Here is a 26,618-nt window from a genome sequence, read left to right on the forward strand (position 1 = left end):
TAGCATTACTGCCTCACAGCACTGAGGTCATGGGTTCTATCCCCACCATGTGTTATATATACGGGGCAGTACAGATGGTGTAATGGTTATAGCATTACTGCCTCAGAGCGCTGAGGTCATGGGTTCTATCCCCACCATGTGTTATATATACGAGGCAGTACGGACGGTGTAATGGTTAGCATTACTGCCTCAGAGCGCTGAGGTCATGGGTTCTATCCCCACCATGTGTTATATATACGGGGCAGTACGGACGGTGTAATGGTTATAGCATTACTGCCTCACAGCACTGAGGTCATGGGTTCTATCCCCACCATGTGTTATATATATACGGGGCAGTACGGATGGTGTAATGGTTATAGCATTACTGCCTCACAGCACTGAGGTCATGGGTTCTATCCCCACCATGTGTTCTATATACGGGGCAGTACGGACGGTGTAATGGTTATAGCATTACTGCCTCACAGCGCTGAGGTCATGGGTTCTATCCCCACCATGTGTTATATATACGAGGCAGTACGGATGGTGTAATGGTTAGTATTACTGTCTCACAGCACTGAGGTCATGGGTTCTATCCCCACCATGTGTTATATGTATACGGGGCAGTACGGACGGTATAATGGTTAGCATTACTGCATCACAGCGCTGAGGTCATGGGTTCTATCCCCACCATGTGTTATATATACGGGGCAGTACGGACGGTGTAATGGTTAGCATTACTGCCTCACAGCGCTGAGGTCATCGGTTCTATCCCCACCATGTGTTATATATATACGGGGCAGTACGGATGGTGTAATGGTTACATTACTGCCTCACAGCACTGAGGTCATGGGTTCTATCACCACCATGTGTTATATATACGGGGCAGTACGGACGGTGTAATGGTTAGCATTACTGCCTCACAGCGCTGAGGTCATCGGTTCTATCCCCACCATGTGTTATATATATACGGGGCAGTACGGATGGTGTAATGGTTACATTACTGCCTCACAGCACTGAGGTCATGGGTTCTATCCCCACCATATGTTATATATACGGGGCAGTACGGATGGTGTAATGGTTAGCATTACTGTCTCACTGTGCTGAGGTCATGGGTTCTATCCCCACCATATGTTATATATACGGGGCAGTACGGATGGTGTAATGGTTAGCATTACTGTCTCACAGCACTGAGGTCATGGGTTCTATCCCCACCATGTGTTATATATACGGGGCAGTACGGACGGGGTAATGGTTACATTACTGCCTCACAGCACTGAGGTCATGGGTTCTATCCCCACCATGTGTTATATACGGGGCAGTACGGATGGTGTAATGGTTAGCATTACTGCCTCACAGCACTGAGGTCATGGGTTCTATCCCCACCATGTGTTATATATACGGGGCAGTACGGATGGTGTAATGGTTAGCATTACTGCCTCATTGCGCTGAGGTCATGGGTTATATCCCCACCATGTGTTATATATACGGGGCAGTACGGACGGTGTAATGGTTAGCATTACTGCCTCACAGCGCTGAGGTCATCGGTTCTATCCCCACCATGTGTTATATATATACGGGGCAGTACGGATGGTGTAATGGTTACATTACTGCCTCACAGCACTGAGGTCATGGGTTATATCCCCACCATATGTTATATATACGGGGCAGTACGGATGGTGTAATGGTTAGCATTACTGTCTCACTGTGCTGAGGTCATGGGTTCTATCCCCACCATATGTTATATATACGGGGCAGTACGGATGGTGTAATGGTTAGCATTACTGTCTCACAGCACTGAGGTCATGGGTTCTATCCCCACCATGTGTTATATATACGGGGCAGTACGGACGGGGTAATGGTTACATTACTGCCTCACAGCACTGAGGTCATGGGTTCTATCCCCACCATGTGTTATATACGGGGCAGTACGGATGGTGTAATGGTTAGCATTACTGCCTCACAGCACTGAGGTCATGGGTTCTATCCCCACCATGTGTTATATATACGGGGCAGTACGGATGGTGTAATGGTTAGCATTACTGCCTCACAGTGCTGAGGTCATGGGTTCTATCCCCACCATGTGTTATATATACGGGGCAGCACGGATGGTGTAATGGTTAGCATTACTCCCTCACAGCGCTGAGGTCATGGGTTCTATCCCCACCATGTGTTATATATACGGGGCAGTACGGACGTTGTAATGGTTACATTACTGCCTCACAGCACTGAGGTCATGGGTTCGATTCCCACCACGGCCCTAACTGTGCGGAGTTTGTATATTCTCCCCATGCTTGCGTGGGTTTCCTCTGGGTATTCCGGTTTCCTCCCACATTCCAAAAATATACTGGTAGGTTAATTGACTCCCAACAACATTAACCCTAGAATATCTGTGTGTGCATGTACATGTGGTAGGGGATATAGATTGTAAGCTCCACTGGAGCAGGGACTGATGTGAATGTTCAAATATTCTCTGTACAGCTCTGCGGAATATGTGTGCGCTATATAAGAAACTGTTAATAAATAAATAATAAATCAGATAAGTGACTGTCTGTCCCTGGGAACGTATTACATGTGGATCTGTAAGAGGACAATGAGAGAACATCAGGCAGCTATTACTGTCCCTGATGGATTTATCACCATGAGCCGGTTCCCGAGTCTCTCTCCCATTATATTCATTGTACTCAGGGGTGACAGCATCAGACTATTCCAGCACTAGGTACATGAAATACAATCTGCTCCCTGACTGCAGACTACAGGAACAATCACTGCAGTCTGTAACATGCGGAGCACAAAGGGCCTGATTGGGAATTGGGCACTGCAGGTATGGTGCATGTAGTGAAACGATTTACAGATATGTCCCATGAGAACAGGAGGTAACACAGGCGGTGGATTCAAAGGGAGGTAATACAGGTGGTGGATACAAAGGGAGGTAACACAGGCGGTGGATACAAAGGGAGGTAGCGTAGGCGGTGGATACAAAGGGAGATAACAAAGGGAGGTAACATAGGCGGTGCATACAAAGGGAGGTAACATAGGCGGTGGATACAAAGGGAGGTAGCATAGGCGGCGGATACAAAGGGAGGTAGCATAGGCGGTGGATACAAAGGGAGGTAGCATAGGCGGCGGATACAAAGGGGGGTAGCATAGGCGGCGGATACAAAGGGAGGTAGCATAGGCGGCGGATACAAAGGCTGCACCTGGTGGACATCCCAGTATGATGGTGTCTCATCGCAGCCAATGGTGGTACAGCAGCTATCAGTCTTTGGATGTTTGGAGGCGCAGGTATACACCAGGGAGGGGCTTTGTTGCAGCATCAGCGGAAAGACGCAGACGTCCCTGCATCCAATTCTCAATGTGGGCCTAAGGCTTTTTCTTGGTGACAGATCCCTGTATGACAAAGATAGCCAACTCCAGTCCTCGGGAGCTACCAACAGTTAACATTTCCCAGGTCTCCTCACAGATCACAAGTAATTATCTCCACCTGTGGATCTTTTGTAATTTGCCAGTGAGTAAAGAGTGCACCTGCGCACCTGCTAGGTGGTCTGGAAAACATGAACTGTTGGTAGCTCTCGAGGACTGGAGTTGGCTACCCCTGCTGTATGATAAAGGGGATTATCCAGATGGCCTGGTGATGTTATATAGAAATCTACTGTGAGTACATACTAACTATACACTTCCTTTAGCTCCCTTCCCGGGACCCCTACGCGGCAAAGCATAAGAAGGGAGAGATAACGCTTCAGAGAGGGATGAGAGAAGGACAGGTAAAGAATAAGTAGGAGATAAAGCAAGATAGGGGAATGGATGAAGCACAAAAGGGGGGACAAAGGCCCTATTCTGGTTGCCTCGCTCTCCTACGTTTGCGCAGGGGAGCGATGTTAAGCGTCTGCACATTTAGGTGCTTGGTGCAAGCAGGGCATGGCGAACTTCCTGTTCAACGTCCCATTCGCGCCTAGCAGGGTGGGGGTCGTTCCCACTGTAATTCGGTGATGGTGCGGGGGACAGGCAGATGACGTCAGTGGCTGTCATCAGCCCTCCCGCTTCCCGCACATCGAACCCGCAGATGTAAGACACCAGAGACAAAAGCGCTGTAGAAATCTCTTTGCCGTCTTGCGTGTGGACCAGAATAAGGTCCAAAGTGTCAGAAGATAGAAGCAGCATCAGAGGGGGATAGATGAAAAGTCAGAGGGGGATAGAAGCAGCATCAGAGGGGGATAGATGAAAAATCAGAGGGGGATAGAAGCAGCATCAGAGGGGGATAGATGAACAGTCAGAGGGGGATAGAAGCAGCATCAGAGGGGGATAGATAAACAGTCAGAGGGGGATAGAAGCAGCATCAGAGGGGGATAGATGAACAGTCAGAGGGGGATAGAAGCAGCATCAGAGGGGGATAGATGAACAGTCAGAGGGGGGTAGATGAAGTCAGAGGGGGATAGAAGCAGCATCAGAGGGGGATAGATGAAAAGTCAGAGGGGGATAGAAGCAGTATCAGAGGGGGATAGATGAACAGTCAGAGGGGAATAGAAGCAGCATCAGAGGGGGATAGATGAACAGTCAGAGGGGGATAGAAGCAGCATCAAAGGGGGATAGATAAACAGTCAGAGGGGGATAGAAGCAGCATCAGAGGGGGATAGATGAAAAGTCAGAGGGGAATAGAAGCAGCATCAGAGGGGGATAGATGAACAGTCAGATGGGGATAGAAGCAGCATCAGAGGGGGATAGATGAACAGTCAGAGGGGAATAGAAGCAGCATCAGAGGGGGATAGATGAACAGTCAGATGGGGATAGAAGCAGCATCAGAGGGGGATAGATGAACAGTCAGAGGGGGATAGAAGCAGCATCAGAGGGGGATAGATGAACAGTCAGAGGGGGATAGAAGCAGCATCAGAGGGGGATAGATAAACAGTCAGAGGGGGATAGAAGCAGCATCAGAGGGGGATAGATGAAAAGTCAGAGGGGAATAGAAGCAGCATCAGAGGGGGATAGATGAACAGTCAGATGGGGATAGAAGCAGCATCAGAGGGGGATAGATGAACAGTCAGAGGGGGATAGAAGCAGCATCAGAGGGGGATAGATGAAAAGTCAGAGGGGAATAGAAGCAGCATCAGAGGGGGATAGATGAACAGTCAGAGGGGGGTAGATGAAGTCAGAGGGGGGTAGATGAAGTCAGAGGGGGATAGAAGCAGTATCAGAGGGGGATAGATGAACAGTCAGAGGGGAATAGAAGCAGCATCAGAGGGGGATAGATGAACAGTCAGATGGGGATAGAAGCAGCATCAGAGGGGGATAGATGAACAGTCATAGGGGGGTAGAAGCAGCATCAGAGGGAGATAGAAGCAGCATCAGAGGGGGATAGAAGCAGCATCAGAGGGGGACAGATAAAGCATCAGAATGGTATAGAAGCAGCATCAGAGGGGGATAGATAAAGCATCAGAATGGTATAGAAGCAGCATCAGAGGGGGATAGATGAACAGTCAGAGGGGGATAGAAGCAGCATCAGAGGGGCGTAGGTAAAGCATCAGAGGAGGATAAATGAACAGTCAGAGGGGAATAGAAGCAGCATCAGAAGGGGATAGAAGCAGCATCAGAGGGGGATAGATGAACAGTCAGATGGGGATAGAAGCAGCATCAGAGGGGGACAGATAAAGCATCAGAATGGTATAGAAGCAGCATCAGAGGGGGATAGATAAAGCATCAGAATGGTATAGAAGCAGCATCAGAGGGGGACACGATGTACAAATGGAGAAAACCACGACAACAGGATAAAAGAACAACACATTTTTATTACATTTCATAAAATGTACACACAATTTTCTTGGCTAAATAAATACAGGGAATGTGCATTACTTTGCTTATATTGTGCTTCCAATGTATTAATACTTCTTATAAAATAACCCCACGGTGTGACCAGAGGGAGGAGAGCTCGCGTCCTGTCAGGGGTCTGTGACATCTTTGGTTACGGCGGGGCTGTGTCAGTGTTACGGGGGCACTGAATGCTGCCATTGTTATCTATAGAGCTGTACTGTGCATAAACATGGCGGCGAGGGTGGAAAGGGGCGTTTCCCGCTGACATTTAACGTGAGAGCTGGGAGAATAGATGTATATAATAGACTTGGTTTGTTTTATTGTGCAGACTTATTTTCCATCCATTATACACAGACATCTCCTCACAGTCCCACATCCCAAGTGGAAGGTGGCGCCATCGCAGGATGCGGTATTAGCTGCAAATGCCCCGTCAGTCACGTTATACATTTAAATGCTTTAAATAATATTTGTTTTATACTCATTTATCACCCACACAAGTTGCCCGCTTATGGTACCGCCAACATGCATCATCAGTGTTCCAGGTACATACTGGTCTTATGGGAGCTAATGAAGAGACCCGCCCACATGGAAGATTCCATACTGGGAGGAGACTGGGGGAGGGGCACTGACTACCCCCGATGCAGGACATTCCCTTCTGCGCTGACGTAGGCTCTGCTTCGTGGACCGCACATAAGGATGGATTTTATCTTCAGTGAACTCTACCAGGAAGTCCGGTGCCCACAGCACAGGCAAAACTACTTCTACATGTCTTTCAGGGAAATGTTCACTTTGATTATGAGGATAGACTCCACTTTCTGCCCGGGTCTGGAGTCCTGCCAGTCCCCCGCTTATGGTGGCACTGCCTACTGTAGCTGCCTTGCTTTCCTCCTGGGTAGTGCTGCAGGAAAACCAACATATCCTAAAGCGGGGAACATTGCTCACTAAGCCGGTAACGACTGACCGCTGTGACTGTGATGCGGTGCAGGGCCGATGGCACTGGGCGAGAATACCAATATGATCGATGTCTACAATCGGCAATATATTACACAGCCATCGCACAGAGCCGGGCTTATTAGAGTAATGCTGCTCATACACTAGGGCGATATTACATACAATCCTTCAAATTCCCCCGCACCTGTGCGATAAATCGAAGGATTCTATGTACTTCAAATGTGTCACCTGACATCATGTGCGGGCCCGCCGGTCCAATGTTGCGTCGATAGATATGTGTTGCACATAATATTTATCGAATTGCATGAGTGGTCACGTGGTTTTTAACCACATGCGTTCGCTCACAATGCACCGTGTGCATTGGCGTGCAGCAGAATTTAAAAAAAAAACTTTCAAAAGACTGGGCGGCCCTCTGATTGGCTGAGAGAGAGCTCTCAGCCAATGGTAACTGGAGCTCTATTTCTCCTTTGTCCCTGGCATCAGGCGAAGCGATGGGCGGTCACCCCGCTTGCTTATACAGAATGCCATCACCGCTAATGGTAAGAACACATCTCATATACAGAACCTCACCGCTGTAATTCCACACACACACAGTCGCAACGGGCAGGCGTCGGCACTTTCCCTCAGCCATAAATAGCATGGCACACGGGTTGCAGACAATTGTGGAGGCAAGGTATGCTGAGCGCAGGCATCATTCCTCACACACTGAGCCATTCACCGGCGGAAAGCACAGCACAGTTTAACCTTCAGTCAGTAAAAGGAGACGCGATGAAAAATAGGTCCACGCTGGCATAATTATTTCTGGGAGCCCGCTGAGATAAACCTGCTGCACCGACTTCAGAGTGTACAGGGGAAAGTATTTCTCTAGCCGGCTTACAGCGGTCCGCGGGGACCACTCGCTGCAGAAACTGTCACCGGCTGCAACAGGAGATTAGAGGAGACACAAAGGAAAGTGTTCTGGAAATGTAAATGATAACACGTGGTTCAATGGGATGTAGATGACATTGCCTGTGTCTCACTGCTGAGCAGAAAATGATATATAGTTACATATAGGCTTCCTCGCCCGGCTTACAGCCAGGAGAGGGGCAGTGATGCAACTGCTCTGGGTCACCTATCCCGTGGTTGCATGGAACATCGCCAATGGCCAATGTCCAATACTTTTGCCATTGAGGGTGAAGAACCAGATACTTTTTTTTCATTCTTTTGTGTCCGGACCTCAATTGCTGATTGTCTGACAGTCCAGTTCATAGTAAAGCAGGAATGACCATCGGTGATTGAAAGCATTGATAGTTCCCTAACAGATACTTTCATACATCGATATTGACTATCAAGGGTATATTCGGTGGATAGTCCACCGATGTTCAACCCTGAAGGTCCCCATACACTAGTCCGACTTGTCTTAAGGACAAGTTAGAACCAATTTCACTCGAGATCCTGGCAGGGCTCACTTACGATTTCGCACTTGATGTGCCATATTTTTTTTACATATGATAAATTGCATACGATTTATCATGTGTGAAAGGACCGCGGGGAGCTGGTGCTAAACACCCGATGATGATTTCTCTGCCAGAACAGGACAAGTGCATGGGGGCCTAAAGTGACCCTAGTATGCTCCGGGGCCCACTTGTCATGACATATATTTGGGGGCGGAGACAGCACAGGGCGGAATACCGCCACGTGTTACTATTGTAACAAGAAGAAGGTTGGAAGTGAAACACGTCATAGAATGATAAATGATATAAGCAATGGGAATGAAGGGCAGTAGGCTTTGTACAGTGTCAATGACGCAGATGAAGGGCACCTAGGACGCCTCTATTACACACTTTACTAAGACACCTTCATAACTTTACCCTTCAAGGAAGCCAGCTAGAGAGGCGTACCAGGAGGACAATATCCCCCAACATAATATAAAGTAACCTTAAGATATGCACTGATCCCGTCTCCTGTGACAGGGCACCAGTGCAGACAGGACACCACACAGCCCTAGGGTTCGGGGGACGGGTGGTTGTAATGATCCCACTTTCCCCAGGACTTTGTGGCACATCTAGAAGATGCACAGACAACCGCACTCAGCATTTCCCAACCTGCTCAGTAGTACCCCTATACTGGCTGGATAATTATTGCTCAGCAGGACCATGTTTGGGGATATGCAATGGGTCCCATGATCTAGATAGTAACAGCCTGAAACAAGGTTATATTGAGTTCTTCAAGACAGTACGGAATCATTTTTTTTTTTGTAATTTGGGTGTTTAATACAGGTCTCTACGGTGGACATAGGACAATCCCACAGGCAATGTAACCGTAACGTAACCTGTTGGGGACACTATGGTCTAATGACGGCTGTTGGATACACTACGGCCTAATGGACTATATAAAACATCATGGACACTGTAAAGTGACTACCGTGCCAGGCCACCCTAATAAATCCCCCCTACACTGGCACGGACTAAATCTACCTTCACAACAAGGCAAAACTTTCTCTGATCCCCCAGAGAGCAACGCTCACCGCTTCCACCTGTGCGCCAAACAAACATGTTTTCTAGATTCACTAAAACTCTTAAATATTAATACTCCCCCTGCGGGGATTCTGCAATAAATGAGCAAAGGATGAGCTCCCGCCACGTGCCATAAAAACCTTTTAGTCCGTCCATTCCTTACTCAATTAGACTTGCCCACCTATGGTTTGCTATTTTCTTTTGAAGACGTTCTGCTCTTAAAAGGTCACTATAACCTAATTGCATGGTAATTGACTGGTAGCGTTCGTGCATTCAGCAATCACGGAGCGAAGGGACGGCGTGAAGTGGCGCTCTCTGCCTATTGAGCAGGTGTCGGATCTATTTATCTCAGCGGGGCTGAGACGTGACACTATTCGGTTGCTGCGAGGGGTGCATCCGCCACAAATAAATTCACTTAAATATTTCTATCGCTGACTGGAAGCTGATTTAAACAGCTGACGTATTGTCTCGCCAGTTGCTTATGAGACGGTGTACTGGCTGCCAGTTCAGGAATGTAGGAGTTAATAAATGTAAAATATATCAAAAGCAGCAATACTAAGAAAAGCCTTTAGTGCGTCCTCACTGCGCCTTTGCCGCCACTGTGGTTATAATATATTATTAAAGCAGGGTATAATAATCCTGTGTATTATTTAAAAGGTTACTAGAGATTACAGTCCCAGCTTTCCAAATGAATATAGTGTTAATATCAAGTGGGATGAGTTGTGTGACATTTAAATATCAGCCTAGTCAATGATCCAATTACCATTGTCTATTTGTTACCAGTGATCGTTATTTCATTTCACTAAGAAACACAGGACCATACAAACATAAGTGGTGACCACCTTGTCTGAGGGGGGCCGTCCCATCCCTGGGGGAGGGGAAATGCACATAATATTTCCGATACGACTGATAATGAACAGATGTGGCCACACCCCCTGGATTGGCCACACCTCTTATAGCACCAGGGGCCTGCTGTACGTCTTGGCAGCCCTGATTAAATGATCTCTCGCGCCAAGAAAATGAGGGGAAAAAACTTTCTTCTCACACTCTTCTGTGCCACACACATGATTCATTGATGGCCACAAGGGTCAACTAGTGTCAGCACGTACGAAGCAGCTTCCAGTAGGCCTTAGAGTAAGAATACTGCATTTTTGGACACTAAAGTATGTTTTTTTTTAAGTGGTTTTATGTTTGAGGAGTGTAAGGAATGGTAAACAAATAGTGATCGTTCCTATACAAGATATAACACAGGTGTACAGTCGTTTTATATTCAAAGCAGCATAGCCAAGGAGAAGGCCCCATTTTGTGACCGGCACAGAGCATATGATCACAGTTCTGCCTCGTTAAACCTGGGGCAAGGAATTAGCCACAGGCTCCCATGATGAGCAAAACTCTTAGACATCTCCTGATAAGAAAGGATTTTCCTCACGTGTGCAAATAAATCTCTAGGTTCCGCCTTGGGAACACAAATCCCACCTTTAATACTAATGGAATATGCCTTAATGAATATAAAACTTTCCTCTGAAGGCTTCTGGGTTCCTCCACCCATCTAGGTGCTTTCACGGATCCAGGGTACCAGTCATGGACAGCTGGGCCATTAAACGGATTGCACGTTCTTGGTGGCTTCAACGATATTTGTAGGTAGGTGTGCAATAGGTATTGCTCTTTCCCTTGGCAGCAAGCTGTCTCCTGTATGTGCTTACTCAAATTCCTACACACAACTCAGACTGTGGTCTCTATAGTCTCTATGATTTCCAGTTCAGCCTTGGAAGGAGACACCAGGGGAGAAGGCTCCTGCCCCCAGCAGCCATCCGGGCTGCAGTCTTCTTCTGAACTGAGTTCCGCTCCTTCCTCTGTGTCTTCGTCGCAGGATTCCAAGTAAGGGACTCCCACCGCGTTGATCCCAGAGTCCTCAGAGTTGGAAGGAGAGGAGCAGTGATCTATTTTTGGTCCCTCTGTGTTTTTGTGCGAGTAGGCCTCCTGAAGGAACTCCCTCTCAGAACGTGACCTGATGCATGGTTGAGCTGCAGGCGGTGGTGGCGGCTGCCGCTGCACATAGCACATCTTCCCGTTGATACACTTCACCTGATAATTATCCAGGAAGAGGTCAGAGATGGTGCAGTAGCGAGGAGACTCGGGCATGAACGGAGGCTGGAAAGAGGAGGCCACCTTGAGGAACTGCTCGGCCAGCGAGACAGATATCTGGATGGTGTTGGTCTGCTCCTGTGGTTGCACTGGGATCTCCGTGCTTGGAAGCTGCTCCACGGGAGTCATCGGCTGGTAAACGTATTTGCCTGAAATGGGAGAAACACAGAGAAAAAGGGGGAGGTCAGTAAGTGGACAGAACCAGAAGCAAAGGGATGTCATGTTATTTGTGCCAGGACTCTGGGTGTAGAACATATATATCTATAATGATATAATCAGTCAGCAACACTGGGGATGCCCAATGCTGGACATACATACGCTACACTAGAGGTGACCATGGGCACCATACTCCTGATCCTAGTGATGTCATCAAAAGGTGACTGCTCCCAGGTTACCCTCTAGCTCATCTTTTATTATGAATGCTTCATTAACAAAGGGTGTAGAATAGATCATAGGTTCTACAGTATTTAGGATGACATTGTCTAGGTTAACCTTCTACTTGCGTTGACCTACAGTCCAGTGGTCAAATTACTGACTGTTACCCTTATACACATTGACCCAAAATCCGGATCCCGTTACCAGTGCTCATGTTGTCCCCCCCCCCCCCCCCCCCACATCCAGCGATTGAAGACCACTTGGCTTTATGTCTTATTATTGTGGTTTGTTGTAATATTTATTTACAATCAGTTATAGATGTTGGAGCCAACAACAATTACACATTATCTTCCGAAATCCAAAGCAGTTATGGGTATAAGCACCTCACAGGCCGCACTGGTTCTGACCTTCAAAATGGCCGCGAAGGACCACAGACTTCAATTATAAGTAAAAAAAAAAGCAAAGAGAGATGACAGTAGGGTTCCTGCCCTATATAGTAAAATAAAGGGCAGGAGAGCATAAGTAATGTTACAGACAAAGCCGCAATACAGCAAACGGGAGCTGAGGCCGCAGGTGAAGGCTGCGGGGATGGACCTGTTGCCCATCAACAATTTTATCTCCAGAAGTAAATCTGATGCCTCAATCTGCTGCCGTATTACAGAACTGCACTGAACGTAATAGAATACTGATGAACCACTTGAGGACTCCTCATCTGAAGTACAATTGGTGGAATAGGGAGTCTGTAACCGAATGATGGAACAACATAGCGGTTATGTCAGAGTCGGCTGCTGTGGGTTCCCGAATAGAGCAACACTTTAATTGCTGTCGGGCGCCATCTAGTGGCTGTCACGCAAAATACTTCAATCCCCCCATAGAGGTGAGGGGCAGCGTTAGTCTTTTACTATATAGGATTTTTTTTGTTTTCACTCATAAACAAGCTCTTGCAGGTCCAGAAACACAACGTACCTAACACCAGCAAGACTCTCTAAGAGTTTTCCATTCCTTGTCTGAAACTACCTACGTCCGACAGTCATTGATGACATTTTGCTACCGAATTATTGAACCAAATGTGTAACTGTAAATCTGGACACTTGCACAGCTGATCTGAAAACATGGTTTACATAGAACCCTTTAATTGCACACTAATACCCCTTTCACACCGCACCTTTGACCCGGGTCATTGCCGGGTTGATGACGTATCAACCCGTGTCGAGGTGCGGTGAAAGCACCAAAACGTATAACTCGGGTCAAGCAACCCGGCAATTCCACCTGGGTTATAAGAGCGATTAAACCCGGGTGGTCCTCAGTATAATGGGTCCGACCACGCACTGCAATCTTTGCACTGCAAGGGGTTTACCACACAAAGGTCCAAGCAAATACATTTTTCCCAAAAAAATTTCGACATAAGTTGACTTGGACACTGTATTGGTGTACCGGGTCTGCTCACCATGCTTCTCCCTCCACGCCTTAGTGGGTATATTTCATGTGTCGACCAAACGTATGTATAGATCTCCAGAAAGACCAGATAACACATTTCTGGATGGCACAGAGAAGACTCTAGAACAGTGATTGCTGTAGGAGCCGGCACCGGGGACACGAACATACGTCGGCTATCTTATTAATGAACAGCATTGCCCCTGCCATCACAGCACTGCTGACACTGAGCATAATGACAGTAATTATATCTTCACTATAAGTCATTGTTCCTGCAGATGAGCGCTCACAGGTTCCGTGTGTTTGCACCTCGCAGGGGCTACACCACTGAGCACCAAACAATGAGAGCCTTCTAATACTACGCACTTTAATTAATCCGCGCCCAGCTGGCTCGCCAAAAGGTTAATTGGATTTAGTATAAAAATTGTCACTATAATTAAAAAGAATCCAAAGTGAACATTTTCTTTAATAGCATTCGGTATATTTTACTGCATAATTCAGGCAAATCTACGGGACAATGAGGAGATGTTTCTACAACTCGAAATACATCATATAGCGGCGATAAGACAGCACCGCGCCGCTTCTCAATCCAGAACAGTGCACATCCGGCTGCTGGTCGCCGCCCCTATAGCCCAAATGCCAGGGACTTGGTGCCCGCTGTTAGAGGTACGATTCTATGTATAAGGATACGAGCAGAAGGGCGTGGTACATTCGCTCGCCGATCATCACGTCGTCATGAGAACGGTGACATTAGTCATGTTGAAAGTGATGAAATGTCTTTCGTAAGGACGGTGTAATGATTAGCATTACTGACACGCAGCGTTGAGGTCATGGGTTCCCACCATGGCCCTAACTGTGCTGAACAGGTACTTATGTATTAGCAGGGCGCCCAATTAGCATACGTACGGCACCGTAGGGAAATCGCATCGCATGCGATTTTTTGCATGTGGTGCAATGCGATTTTCCTATGTCATTTATTCACTGCTCTTTGTCCTTGGGCGGTACGATGCCATTTAATTGACTATACACTTGTATGACATACAATGGGATTTAGGCACCCATCCACTATCCACGCCACCCCGAAGCGTGGCGAGCGCAGCGGAACGCGTCCTCCCGACCTTTTCATACCCCCACAATCCACCGTGGAGTTGATTTTATATAGTGTGGCGAGAGTACGCGGAATACATGTAATGCAATCTTAAAAAATCACCTCCACGCCGACGTGGATAGTGGGGGTGCCTAAATCACATTGTATGTCATACAAGTGTATACTAAATTAAATGGCATCGCACCCTATAAAATCGCACGCGAACGCATGCCATTTTATGTGCGGTGCGATCGCATGTGATTTTCTTACGCAGAATCGCCCACTAAGCTATTTGCTTAGTGGGCGCCCTGCAAATACATAAGTACCGTGCACAGTTTGTATATTCTCCCCGTACTTGTGTGGGTTTCCTCCAGATACATACTCCCTAGAATGTGTGTGTGTGTGTGTGTGTGTGTGCGTGTACATATGGTAGGGAATATAGAGTGTAAGCTTCACTGGGGCAGGGACTGATGTGAGCGCTCAAATATTCTCTGTAAAGTGCTGCGGAATATGTGTGCGCTATATAAGAAACTGTTAATTAATTAATTAAATGTCAACATGATTCGATGACAAAAATCCCTGGTGATCTAGTGGTGACTTTCCTAGTCCAGGAACTGGAGCTGTCTCTTCTGGGTCTGACACTAATGTCAGGGTGACTTCCGGAGGATCCAGCATCCGGTGGTGAGTATTGCTAGCCCTCCTGTTAGAGCCTAACCACCCCCATCCTACTGCCTATTGCTAATCCCCACTCCTGTAGCCTAACCCTAACCTCCCATCCTGCAGCCTAACTCTAACCTCCCCTCCTGCAGCCTAACCCTAACCCCCCATCCCGCAGCCTAACCCTAACATCCCCTCCCGCAGCCAAACCCTAACCTCTCCTCGCGCAGCCAAACCCTAACCTCCCCTCCTGCAGCCTCACCCTAACCTCCCCTCCCGCAGCCTCACCCTAACCTCCCCTCTTGCAGCCTAACCCTAACATACCCCTCCTGCAGCCTAACCCTAACCACCCCTCCCGCAGCCTCACCCTAACCTCCCCTCCCGGAGCCTAACCTCCCCTCCCGCAGCCTAACCCTAACCTCCCTTCCCGCAGCCTAACCCTAACCTCCCCTCCCACAGCCTAACCCTAACATCCCTTCCCTGCAGCCTAACCTCCCCTCCCCCAGCCTAACCCCAACCTCCCCTCCCGCAGCCTAACCCTAACCTCTCCTCCTGCAGCCTCACCCTAACCTCCCCTGCAGCAGCCTCACCCTAACCTCCCCTCCTTCAGCCTAACCCTAAACTCCCCCCCCCCCCGCAGCCTAACCCTAACCTCGCCTCCCGCAGCCTAACCCTAACCTCCCCTCCTGCAGCCTAACCCTAACCTCTCCTCCCGCAGCCTCACCCTAACCTCCCCTCCTGCAGCCTAACCCTAACCTCCCCTCCCGCAGCCAAACCCTAACCTCCCCTCCTGCAGCCTAACCCTAACCTCAACTCCTGCAGCCTAACCCCCCATCCCGCAGCCTAACCCTAACATCCCCTCCCGCAGCCAAACCCTAACCTCCCCTCCTGCAGCCTAACCCTAACCTCAACTCCTGCAGCCTCACCCTAACCTCCCCTCCCGCAGCCTCACCCTAACATCCCCTCCCGCAGCCAAACCCTAACCTCTCCTCCCGCAGCCTCACCCTAACCTCTCCTCCCGCAGCCTTACCCTAACCTCTCCTCCCACAGCCTCACCCTAACCCCCCATCCCGCAGCCTAACCCTAACATATCCTCCCGCAGCCTCACCCTAACCTCCCCTCCCGCAGCCTCACCCTAACCTCCCCTCCTGCAGCCTCACCCTAACCCCCCATCCCGCAGCCTAACCCTAACATCTCCTCCTGCAGCCTCACCCCCCACAGCCTCACCCTAACCTCCCCTCCTGCAGCCTAACCTCCACTCCTGCAGCCTAACCCTCCCCTCCCGCAGCCTAATCCTAACCTCCCCTCCCGCAGCCAAACCCTAACCTCCCCTCCCGCAGCCAAACCCTAACCTCCCCCTTCCGCAGCCAAACCCTAACCTCCCCCTTCCGCAGCCTAACCCTAACCTCCCCTCCCGCAGCCTAACCCTAACCTCCCCTCCCGCAGCCTAACCCTAACCTCCCCCTCCCGCAGCCTAACCCTAACCTCCCCTCCCGCAGCCTAACCCTAACCTCCCCTCCCGCAGCCTAACCTCCCCTCCCGCAGCCTAACCCTAACCTCCCCTCCCTCAGCCTAACCCTAACCTCCCCCTCCCGCAGCCTAACCCTAACCTCCCCCTCCCGCAGCCTAACCCTAATCTCCCCTCCCGCAGCCAAACCCTAACCTCCCCTCCTGCAGCCTAACCCTAACCTCCCCTCCCGCAGCCAAACCCTAACCTCCCCTCCTGCAGCCTAACCCTAACCTCCCCTCCCGCAGCCAAACCCTAACCTCCCCTCCTGCAGCCTAACCCTAACCTCCCCTCCTGCAGCCTAACCCTCCCCTCCTGCAGCCTAACCCTAACCTCCACTCCCGCAGCCAAACCCTAACCTCCCCTCCTGCAGCCTAACCCTAACCCCCTGCTTTCAGTATGTGCAGGATGTTGGCGTTTCATATACTTACATTTCAGATGTCAAATTTCTGAAAATGCTGACATGTTCAATTTCGGCATTTCCACAATGTGGACACCATAACTGTGGACATTATGACTACACCCCTGAGCAGTATCCTACATAGAAGCAGGTGGCAGGTCCCCTGTGCTGGCAGATGAATATAATAATGACAGTGCTATTATGGTAATGCGGAGATTGCACGGACAATTAGTGAGCAGAGTGGGGATGATGAAAGAATAGATAAAATATAATGGAGATTGCAAAACTGATTTTACAGTAATCAGTCACAAGTGGGCACCCAGATCATACAGCGCACTGCCAGCACGGATGTACCCATAGCTATAGAGGTGTCAGCCTAATGTCAGACTGTCTGTGCCAATAGTAACATTACACTGATCTGTCCGTCGCACAGGGCCTGGAGCAGAGACCACGTTACTGCAGAAAGAGAACCGAGCGTGGCCTATCCCTGCCTTTCTACAGATGGCGGCTTGGCCCTGGGTGGTGGCGATCACAACAACCTCAGTTCTCCGGTTCCTGGTTGGATGGCAGATACAGAGCGGATAATCAACCCGACATCTGATGCACTTTACAGCTGGATTCACTAAGCGTGCCCTGAAATAGCTCTACACATAAAACCTACGGGTGCAATACGAACACCGCTGCTTTGTCGCGTGGGTTGTGCAGGCTGCTTATGTCCCATCATGCTTTGACCCTTCGTGTCTCAGTTTGTCTATATTTTGTGTATTACTCCAGCCAAAAATCTAGCGGTCACCAGCCTATTGAGGAAGCTCCTAATGCTAGACGTGTAAGTCCTGGTGGCATCCTAAGTGCCGGTGTGTACAGCAATTACTAAGGGATTGACGGGCAGCAGTTAGGAGGCAAGAAAACCCTCTCACTTGCACCATGGATCTTCCACAATTGTGCTGGAGTTCCCTAACAGCTGTAACTGCAAACAGATACTAAAGGCCCCCATACACTATGCGATTTTGGGACGATTTCATCCGATTTCGGCACTTTGTGCCGATAATCGGGTGAAATCGGCCCAAAATCGTAGGTGTGTGATATCCGATCCGATGCGCATCGGACCGGATCAGGGAGGTCGGACGGTCTGTACATACGATCACGTCCGACCTCCCTGTATGCATATGCCTGCCACCTGACAGGCATATGCATGCAGACACCGGGGCAGCGGGTCCCTAAACACCGGCGAGTGCTGCTGACTGACCTGGCCGGGTGGTGGTGGGGGCGGGCAGCGGCGGCCAGCGGTGGTGGGGGCGGGCGGCGGGTGCGGTGAGTGCTGCTGACCTGGCCAGGCCAGGCAGTGTACTTACACATAGCAGCAGCGGGGACTGCCCGATGCATCGCAAGCGCAGCGGTGCACTATAGACTGTGTCCATGTCGACATTCAGGTCAAAAAGCGTTGACCTTTTGACTGTCGACCTACACATTGTCAAACTAATGACCAGTCGAACAAACTAATGACCTTTTCCCATGTTGACCTAATGACTGTCGACCATAATGCTGTAGACCAAATGATCCCAGTCAATTCGTACATACCATCCCTCTTACCTTCTCTATGGAACGTACGCATATACCTGTAACCACACAATACCGGAGTATTCCCTGCTCTATCCGGAGACATGGAACATCTCCAGTAAATAGAGGATATATATAGGCGCAGTGGCGGCTATTATATTTTTAAAATACTTGTCAAATGACCGGCCGCTCTCTGATTGGCCGGAGAGCTCTCAGCCAATCAGAGTTCCACAGCAACTGAGGAACATCTCTAATAACCCATTCACGTGGCACTAATGCACAGTGACAGACATGAGAAGTGCTGGCTACATTCTGTAATGATGTACCTGACCCCAGGCCCTACAGACGTCAGTGCCCCAAAACCCAGAATATAAATATGCCACTGCAAGTCCTTTGTTCTGCGTTACACATACATCCAAAGGCAGAAAACACTTTCATTTTCTACATTTTAAAATGTCATGTCATTTCATTTGAGGGGGTGGACAAGCTCACCCTAATTCCAGGGAAATCTGTGTAAGCGCGTCCCTTCCTCTGCTCCCTGTAGTGCCCAGCAATGACGCCGATTGTCCGGACAATCCAATAATGTTTTTGGGTCACTGCTGAGCACAAGATTTAAATCTCCGTTTGCAGGGTGGAAGCCTAGAGATGAAATGCAGGATGGATGTAATCAGAACCAGCCTGAGCTTCTGTTACCAGCTGGGAAACCTCATTCCTACGGGATGCGGTCATTTGGTCTACAGCATTAAGATCGACATAGGGAAAGGTCAACATGGTTCTAGGTCAAAAGGTCATTAGTATGACAGGTCGTTAGTTTGACATTGTCTAGGTCGCCAGTCAAAAGGTCGACATGGGGTTTTTCACTGGTTTTTGAGCCGACATGTGCCGACAGACATCCAATAGGGCGTGGTGGGAGAATAAAATAGTGTGCCGAGCGCAGCGAGGCACCGTGCCCGATGCATCGCAATCGCAGCGGTGCACTATAGACTGTGTCCATGTCGACATTCAGGTCAAAAAGCGTTGACCTTTTGACTGTCGACCTACACATTGTCAAACTAATGACCAGTCGAACAAACGAATGACCTTTTCCCATGTTGACCTAATGACTGTCGACCATAATGCTGTAGACCAAATGATCCCAGTCAATTCGTACATAGCATCCCTCTTACCTTCTCTATGGACCGTCCCCATATACCTGCTACACGTCTACACTGTAACCACACAATACCGGAGTATTCCCTGCTCTATCCGGAGACACGGAACATCTCCAGTAAATAGAGGATATATATGAAGTTCGTGAACTCCGCCTCCCGAGTTCCTTCCATCGTTAGCTGCATGAAATCGTCTTCACTGCCATTTATAAGATGAACAAGGAACAGTATAAACACGCAGAGGGGCTGGTTCGGAGACGCCTTTATAATGTCAGCACAGAACTAAAGCCCTTATGAACCCTCAAAGCGTATTGGTAGGTTACGTGGTGGTGTGACGCAATGAACGCTAGTGTGTGTCTGTGTGCACAGTGTATAGATTGTACACTACACTGTGGCCTGGACAGGTGCGAGTGTTCTCTGTACGACACTGCAGATTATGTGAGCGATATATAATAAACACATTACAGTCTGTTAGGCTTGAAGTGAACGGTTTACAGAATAACCATTCCCCGAGCTGGCGGGGGTCTCAGATTGGCAAACGCACATAAAAAGCCTCCGTCACCATCTTTATTATGTCTAATCAAGTCGCTGATAAACCATCCACTTCCCCAGCTGAGTACGTACATTTATTTTCTAGGCAATTTGGGGACAAATGTCTCTATGTAAGTGCTTCTGTTCCCATGGCACCTCAGGAGGGTTCCCGAAATAAGCACCTGTGTCTCCTAACCGATTTCTACCGGCCATATATTCATGTTTCTTAAATTAAATGTTAACAAAATGCAGCTGGGAGGGATTAGGAAGTCCGAGTAGAGCAGGACAGCCAAGGTGGGCACAGGATTGAGGGCAAGATTGGGGCACCGTGTTTCTCGGACCTGTACTGAAATATGATGTGTCCCATGTATGATAAATCAGCGTATAAAAGGTATGGGGATGATAAATACTTCAGGCTAACCACATCCTTCAGTGCAGACTATTAATCTCACCTTCATTATACACAGCCCTGTGGCTCTGCAGATAAGACTGATGCCCACCTATGCCCAATGCCCACCATTTACAACGCTGTAAATGCCACTTCCACATCAGGATCACATTTAATGGCTGTGATCCATTGGGTTGATTTTACAACCTTGTAGCGTATGGACAAATGCAGACCAATCAGCTCCTGTCCTTTTTCCAACATGGGCATTCGTATCAACTCTGGCGAAGTGATAAAGTGGAAGGTGATAATGCAGCACTTCCACTTTATCACTTCACCAAGCTTAATAAATCTCCCCCATCTGTAACACGTCAGCTGACACTACCGACCAATCAGCTCCTGTCATTTTTCCAACACAGCCTGTAAGATGTAAATCAGGAGACGATTGGTTAGCACTAACTCTCACAATGTTATCTCTCTGCATTCCTTCTACTTTGCTCCCAGAGCATGTGTTTTTTTGACCAGGGATAGTCAAATTCTAGCATCCAGGTATGACCACACCTAAGCATTGGTTGGTGACCTGTCCAATCACAGCGGGGAATTACTGGTACTGGATTCCAAACTCTAAATGAGAAATCCGGAACTGGTGGTTACTACGGTACGCTCGTCCTGGCAGTCGCACTGACTGTATAGCGATGGCCATAGATCTAGGCAGAACCTTCTACGTTACATTGTTTGTCCACCTCGCTGAACATCTCTCTCTGTTTTTTGGACTATGTTATTTTTAATCTTCTCTTCTCCTCCCGAACCACGGATACAAAACGTGAATTAGATGTATAAGAGACTGAGCGATGATTAATTCGGCATGGGATAAGTCACGGGAGAAGGGGCGAGTGAATGCAAAGTGTGTGCAATCCTCTTTAAGCTTTTTTATTTCAATTTGCATTTATAGATGAAGCTACAGCAGAGTCCTACAGCAGATTACAGGGCCGCACGAACGCTGTCAGATGTGTTCTTAAGTTGTATGTAAATGTGCCGTATGCTGGATGACACTTCATCCAGGATGTATGATTAACCGTGCACGGTACTGAGATGACATGTAACATCTGCGGGACCTAGGTGGAGGCTCCGCGGGACCTAGGAGGAGGCTCCGCGGGACCTGGGAAGAGGCTCCGCCGGACCTGGGTAGAGGCTTCGCGGGACCTAGGAGGTGGCTGCTATGAGTGTGGGGGCTTTGTATGTATTGCACCAGCAATGTAAAGGGGTAAATGACTTCTTGGTGGCAAATTAATGGTATATTAATAGTCAGTGTACTCTAAACATGGTCACGCCAAACAGCCCCTCTTGGCATGCCATGTTGGGTGAGAATCTTCTACATGGGGGGGTCCTTTATTCCAAAAATGCATCAAAACGCAAAGTGACTAGGGCGAACGTGAAGGCTATGCTGATTAATTCGATATATATGACACTTGTATGTTGTGTGTGACTGAGCGGCCTATGTCCCAAGGATTGGAGAGAAATTTTAAAAACAACCAACCAGCCCCTAACTGCCATTTTTCAAGCTGTTTTTGAAAAGAGACAGGAGCAGATTGGTTGATATTTTATTGGTGTGCACTGACCGGCTGATGTGGTGGCCACCGGTTCTGGTGTCAGCTGGTAGGAAGAGAGGGACGGTGCGAGGGGGGGTGGGGGCGCAAGGCCTTCGTTCCGAGATACTAGAGATAGACTGTACCGCACGGTGTGTTATTACTTTCATTGAACATTGTGTACGCACCATAACTCCATCCACCTGATCTGTTTTGAAGGTTTAGTAATTAGTCCTCTGAAACTCTGCAGGAAATTCAATTGCTATTCAATTATAAGATGGCACCAATGGAGCAATTCAATTGTAGCTCTTTTCCGGTGCACTAAGACAGTGAAACCCGCAGCTGACATCCCCCCTGTGCTGGCGAGCTGGAATAGGTGGAAAGTGACTTAACTGGGTGCCCAAATTAAACTTTCCGGGTCGTGCCCAGCACTTAGGTCAGTTGTAGCCATTTTACGCAGCTAAACCCCAGGCCTGTCTGGGCAGAACCAGTGCAATAAAAAACAACAATTGATTGGTACATTCCGGGAGAGTCGGCGGATGACACCGATTGCCGCCATACAGCTATGTGTGGTCTCAGAAATGCATCAGGCGCTAGTCGGACGGCGCGGTGTTACAGTGTTATCAGATGCAATTTATCAGGCGGCATTTCCAGTACGAATAACTGTTTTACGTTTGCCATTTGTCAATAGTTTAGAAAATAAGGGAAAATGTTTTCATGCATGTCCCCCAATGTAACCTACAGAGTATAATGGGGGCAATTCAGGTTGGTTTGCAAAAGCAAACTTCTTTAATGGACAAAACCCTGTGCACTGCAGGTGGGGCAGATGTAACATGTGCAGAGAGAGTTAGATTTGGGGGAGTTATTTTGTTTCTGTGCAGGGTAAATACTGACTGCTTTATATTTACACTGCAATTTAGATTTCAGTTTGAACACACCTCACCCAAATCTAACTCTCTCTGCACGTCCCATCTGCAGTGCAGCACGGCTTTGTCCATTAAAGAAGTAGTTTGCTTTTGCAAACCAACCAGAATCACCACCATTGCTCGGTTCTGCTGCGTAACATCACGCAGGACCGGGCCAGTATAATGAATTTCCTGCCACTGGGTTTAACGGTTTGTACGTTGTCCCTCTATCACGAAAGACAACATAAAAAGAAGGGGGTGAATGTATCTGTGCTTGCTGAGCTATCCCGCGTTGCCTGATACAAGTTTAATTAGCGTAAGGCAGGATCTGATGGAAAACATCCCCGTGAGCTGACAGTAATGCTTTCAGAAGTGCAGCTGCTCGCAGGGAGTGTGGGAATACGTTACAAAAATATATTCTCTCTCAGAGCATATAAATATTGTATAAAGGACAGAACTGGCAGGAAGCGCACTGTGTCTGCAGGCGGCCATGTTAACCCTGCCCTGCATCGCTGCAGCACAAGTCATAGGGGTCATTAATGAGCGGACTAAGGGCTTGGTTCTGATTTGTACGCTAAAGAGTTCGCAGCTGTGGTTTTTCAGGCTACGACCTGCGAAAACTCAGATACTCCCACCACAGCCGACGCAAGGTCCACAGAAGGTGCAGCATCAATGCAAATGGTTGCAAGGCGCCTGTGTTTTTTGGGACCACTCCCCTTTACCTCCCACAATGGCGGCTTCCTTTCAACCACAAATTGTTTTTTTTTGGTGTCAATTTGTTTCAGCTCATGGACCCCAACTTAGTGTACTGCTTCCACAGTATAGTGTTCACAGATTCTGGGCCTTATTCATACCTGATCAATGCGGGATGATTTTTCAGACCCCTTCTATCAGAGAGTCACCATCCAGGCAGAGTGAAATCCCGACCTCTGCAGATGACAGGCTAATGGAGGCCGCAGCTGACGTCACAGAACCTCCCTGGGCACCCCTATGTTTTTCCTGACACACCCAAAACACGGCCGGGTGACACCCACAAACGCCGGCTTCCTGTCAGTCAAGTTAGAAGGATGTTTGTAATGAAAGTACTCAATGAATTTTGTCTGTTCGGTCTCACGCATGTGCGCTATGATCGGTTAGCAGGCGCAGTCTTACCATAATTGATCTGCTTGCAAATCCGCACAACGGCGATCGGCTCTGAAAAACCCCTACGCTAATTGTATCCCCCAAGTACAATTACAATGGGCGCGTTAAGAGGGACCTCCGCACAATACCGGTAATTTGGTGTTTTGTAATCGAATGTTTCCAATTAGTAATTCGGGATATCAACATGGTCTGAATGACGTCGACCATCAGCATTCACAACACTGAATGTCAACACTGTGAATAACGGGGTATGGATCATTAGGTCGACATGGGGTTAGGTCAACAGGGTCATTAGGTCGACACAAGCATTAGGTCAACATCGGGTTTTTAACTTTTTTACCTGAATGCCGACACTGTTTATTCTCCCACCACGCCCTAGTGGATGGTAGGGAATGAAATACCGCCTGTCGGCTCAAGTTTTTTTGAAAAACCCCATGTCGACATTTTGACTGTTGACCTTCCCCATGTTTATCTTATACTTGTGTTGACCTAACCCCATGTCGACCGTCATGCATGTCGACCTTCAGTGGTCGACCCAATGGCTTTTGACCCAGTGACCATATACAGAATAACGACTGTCGTTGTGTCAATGTCTGGAACGGTTATCAACAATATCCAACATGTTGGAAATCCTCAATATTGGCGCCTCCGTGGGGGAGTCTGGGAACTGCAGTAAAGGAAACATTGTTTTTTTCCCAGTGTTGTCAGCCGCATCTAAAACATATCATCTGTCCCATGACTGGGTGACACAGGGTCGCAGTGCAGGACTATGGGCCCGCGGCTTCATCCCTTATTCATCAAGTGCCGCAGAGAGTCTGCAAATGCGGGTAAGATAGAAATACGTCCAAATCGTGCGTCATAGCAACTACAGTAGGACAAGTTCTGCCCAACGTATCGGAATAGAACAGATGCGAGTCAAGGGGACCTTGCTTATAAATTCACCCAACTTCAGTCCAACATGCCCAGATGTTCACTTTCTGATGTTGCCGCACCCGCTTCCTCAGTTAACCGCCCCCCCCCCCCCCCCCCCCCACGAGGAGCGTTCTCAGTGTGTCCAACTCTGTGCCGTGTCCCTGTGCGCAGACGTTCTCAACTCCTGCGCGGTGCAGATTAGGGATGGCCATCGACCATCGATGATTCAAAATCATAGACGGTTCATGGCCAATGTCGAATACTTTTGCCATCGATGGGGGAGAACCAGATGGTTTCCCTCCATCGATGGAATAGCAAAACGATGTTTTTTTTTTTTTTCCCCAAAGTGCCGGGACACTGAGCATAGCTCGAAGCCCCACCCCCATGTTTTGATTGGTCCACAGGCCAATCAAACACAATGGATGACCATCGATATGCAAAAATATTGATGGTCATCCATTGCATAGTTAAGCACTATCGATGGCCAGTTGCAGAATTGCAATGGCAAAGATGGCCATCCCTACTGCAGATTAAATAAAACTACACATCATCCACTTGGCTGTGACATCACCGCCGCTCCCGCCTATGAATCAGACCCTAATGCTGCCACTGTCTAGCTGTGAACACATATAAACAAAAAAAGATGGCGTCTCTAAAATATTCCGCTTGGCGCTGTGGCCGTTACAAATGCTAGTCTGTGGCGCGCTTTATCTGGTCTCCGGACGCTTCCCGCTGCATAAATGCAAACCTATTTTCCTTTTGATTAAAAATGACTAATGCCACAACTGTCTGCGATGCCGCTCGTCCCTCGGGAGGTAATTATACATATTTTATGCCGTTTACTGCTGCAGTCGGCTTTGTGAAATGCTGCTTACTGCAACATCTCTTTATATTCCCCTTGTATTACATGCTCCACAATCATCGCTATAGCAGTGATTAACAAGGAAAGCTGTTGTGTTACACAGCACAGTGTCAAATAGTCATTATACCAAGATAGATGTGTATAGGTTTTACATAGAGGATTGTACGATTCATCTCAGCAGGGGAGAAATAACCATATAATACATACAATCAGAAGTATGGCTTAATGCTGACCACACAAAGGCCTTATTCCGGTCCCCATGTTCACACGGGGACCAATGTTTTGTTAGTGCGTGTGCGCATTGCTACGTATGTGCACACGCAGGGTGCGTGCACCGGCGGCCAACATTCTGTTCGCAAGGGGCACGCACCCAACACAGCGAGAGGGGGCGGAGAGGGGCATCGGGCAGCCCCATTAGCATATGGGAATGCCCAGCACTTTCTCATGCTAATGCGGGCATGGCGGACAGGCAGGGGGGGCACTGATATCACCGGATGTCAGCTTACGCCCACTTCCCCTGAACGCGCACGCATATGTACGTTTGCTCAGAGCAACCGTACATATGCGTGCGCCTTCCACATCTTTCGATGGTAGCGAACATCGAAAGATGTGGGAGGTTCCCCCTGGCCTGCGACTGCATTTGCATGCCCTACGTGCGAATCATGCCTGCGAATGGGTGGCGCCAGCCAACCATTTGCAAGGCGGGGTTTGGTGGAACCAAGAGCCAGTACTACTGCTGGTGAGATTGGACGTGTTC

General features: G+C 48.6%; 1 protein-coding gene across 3 annotated transcripts in view; it reads right to left on the reverse strand.

Moving 5' to 3' along the window:
• Positions 1 to 5,739: 5,739 nt before the first annotated feature.
• C7H3orf70 (chromosome 7 C3orf70 homolog) overlaps positions 5,740 to 26,618 on the reverse strand; it is a 90,130-nt gene continuing 69,251 nt past the window's right edge. For all 3 annotated transcript variants that reach the window (XM_083154382.1, XM_083154381.1, XM_083154380.1), the window contains one exon: positions 5,740 to 11,521. In XM_083154382.1, the coding sequence (XP_083010508.1) occupies positions 10,950 to 11,521 (572 nt within the window). In that variant the 3' untranslated portion in view covers positions 5,740 to 10,949. The remainder of the gene's footprint in view (positions 11,522 to 26,618) is intronic.

This window comes from Crinia signifera, chromosome 7 (genome assembly GCF_055691185.1).
Source record: "Crinia signifera chromosome 7, ASM5569118v1, whole genome shotgun sequence".
Lineage (NCBI taxonomy): Eukaryota > Metazoa > Chordata > Amphibia > Anura > Myobatrachidae > Crinia > Crinia signifera.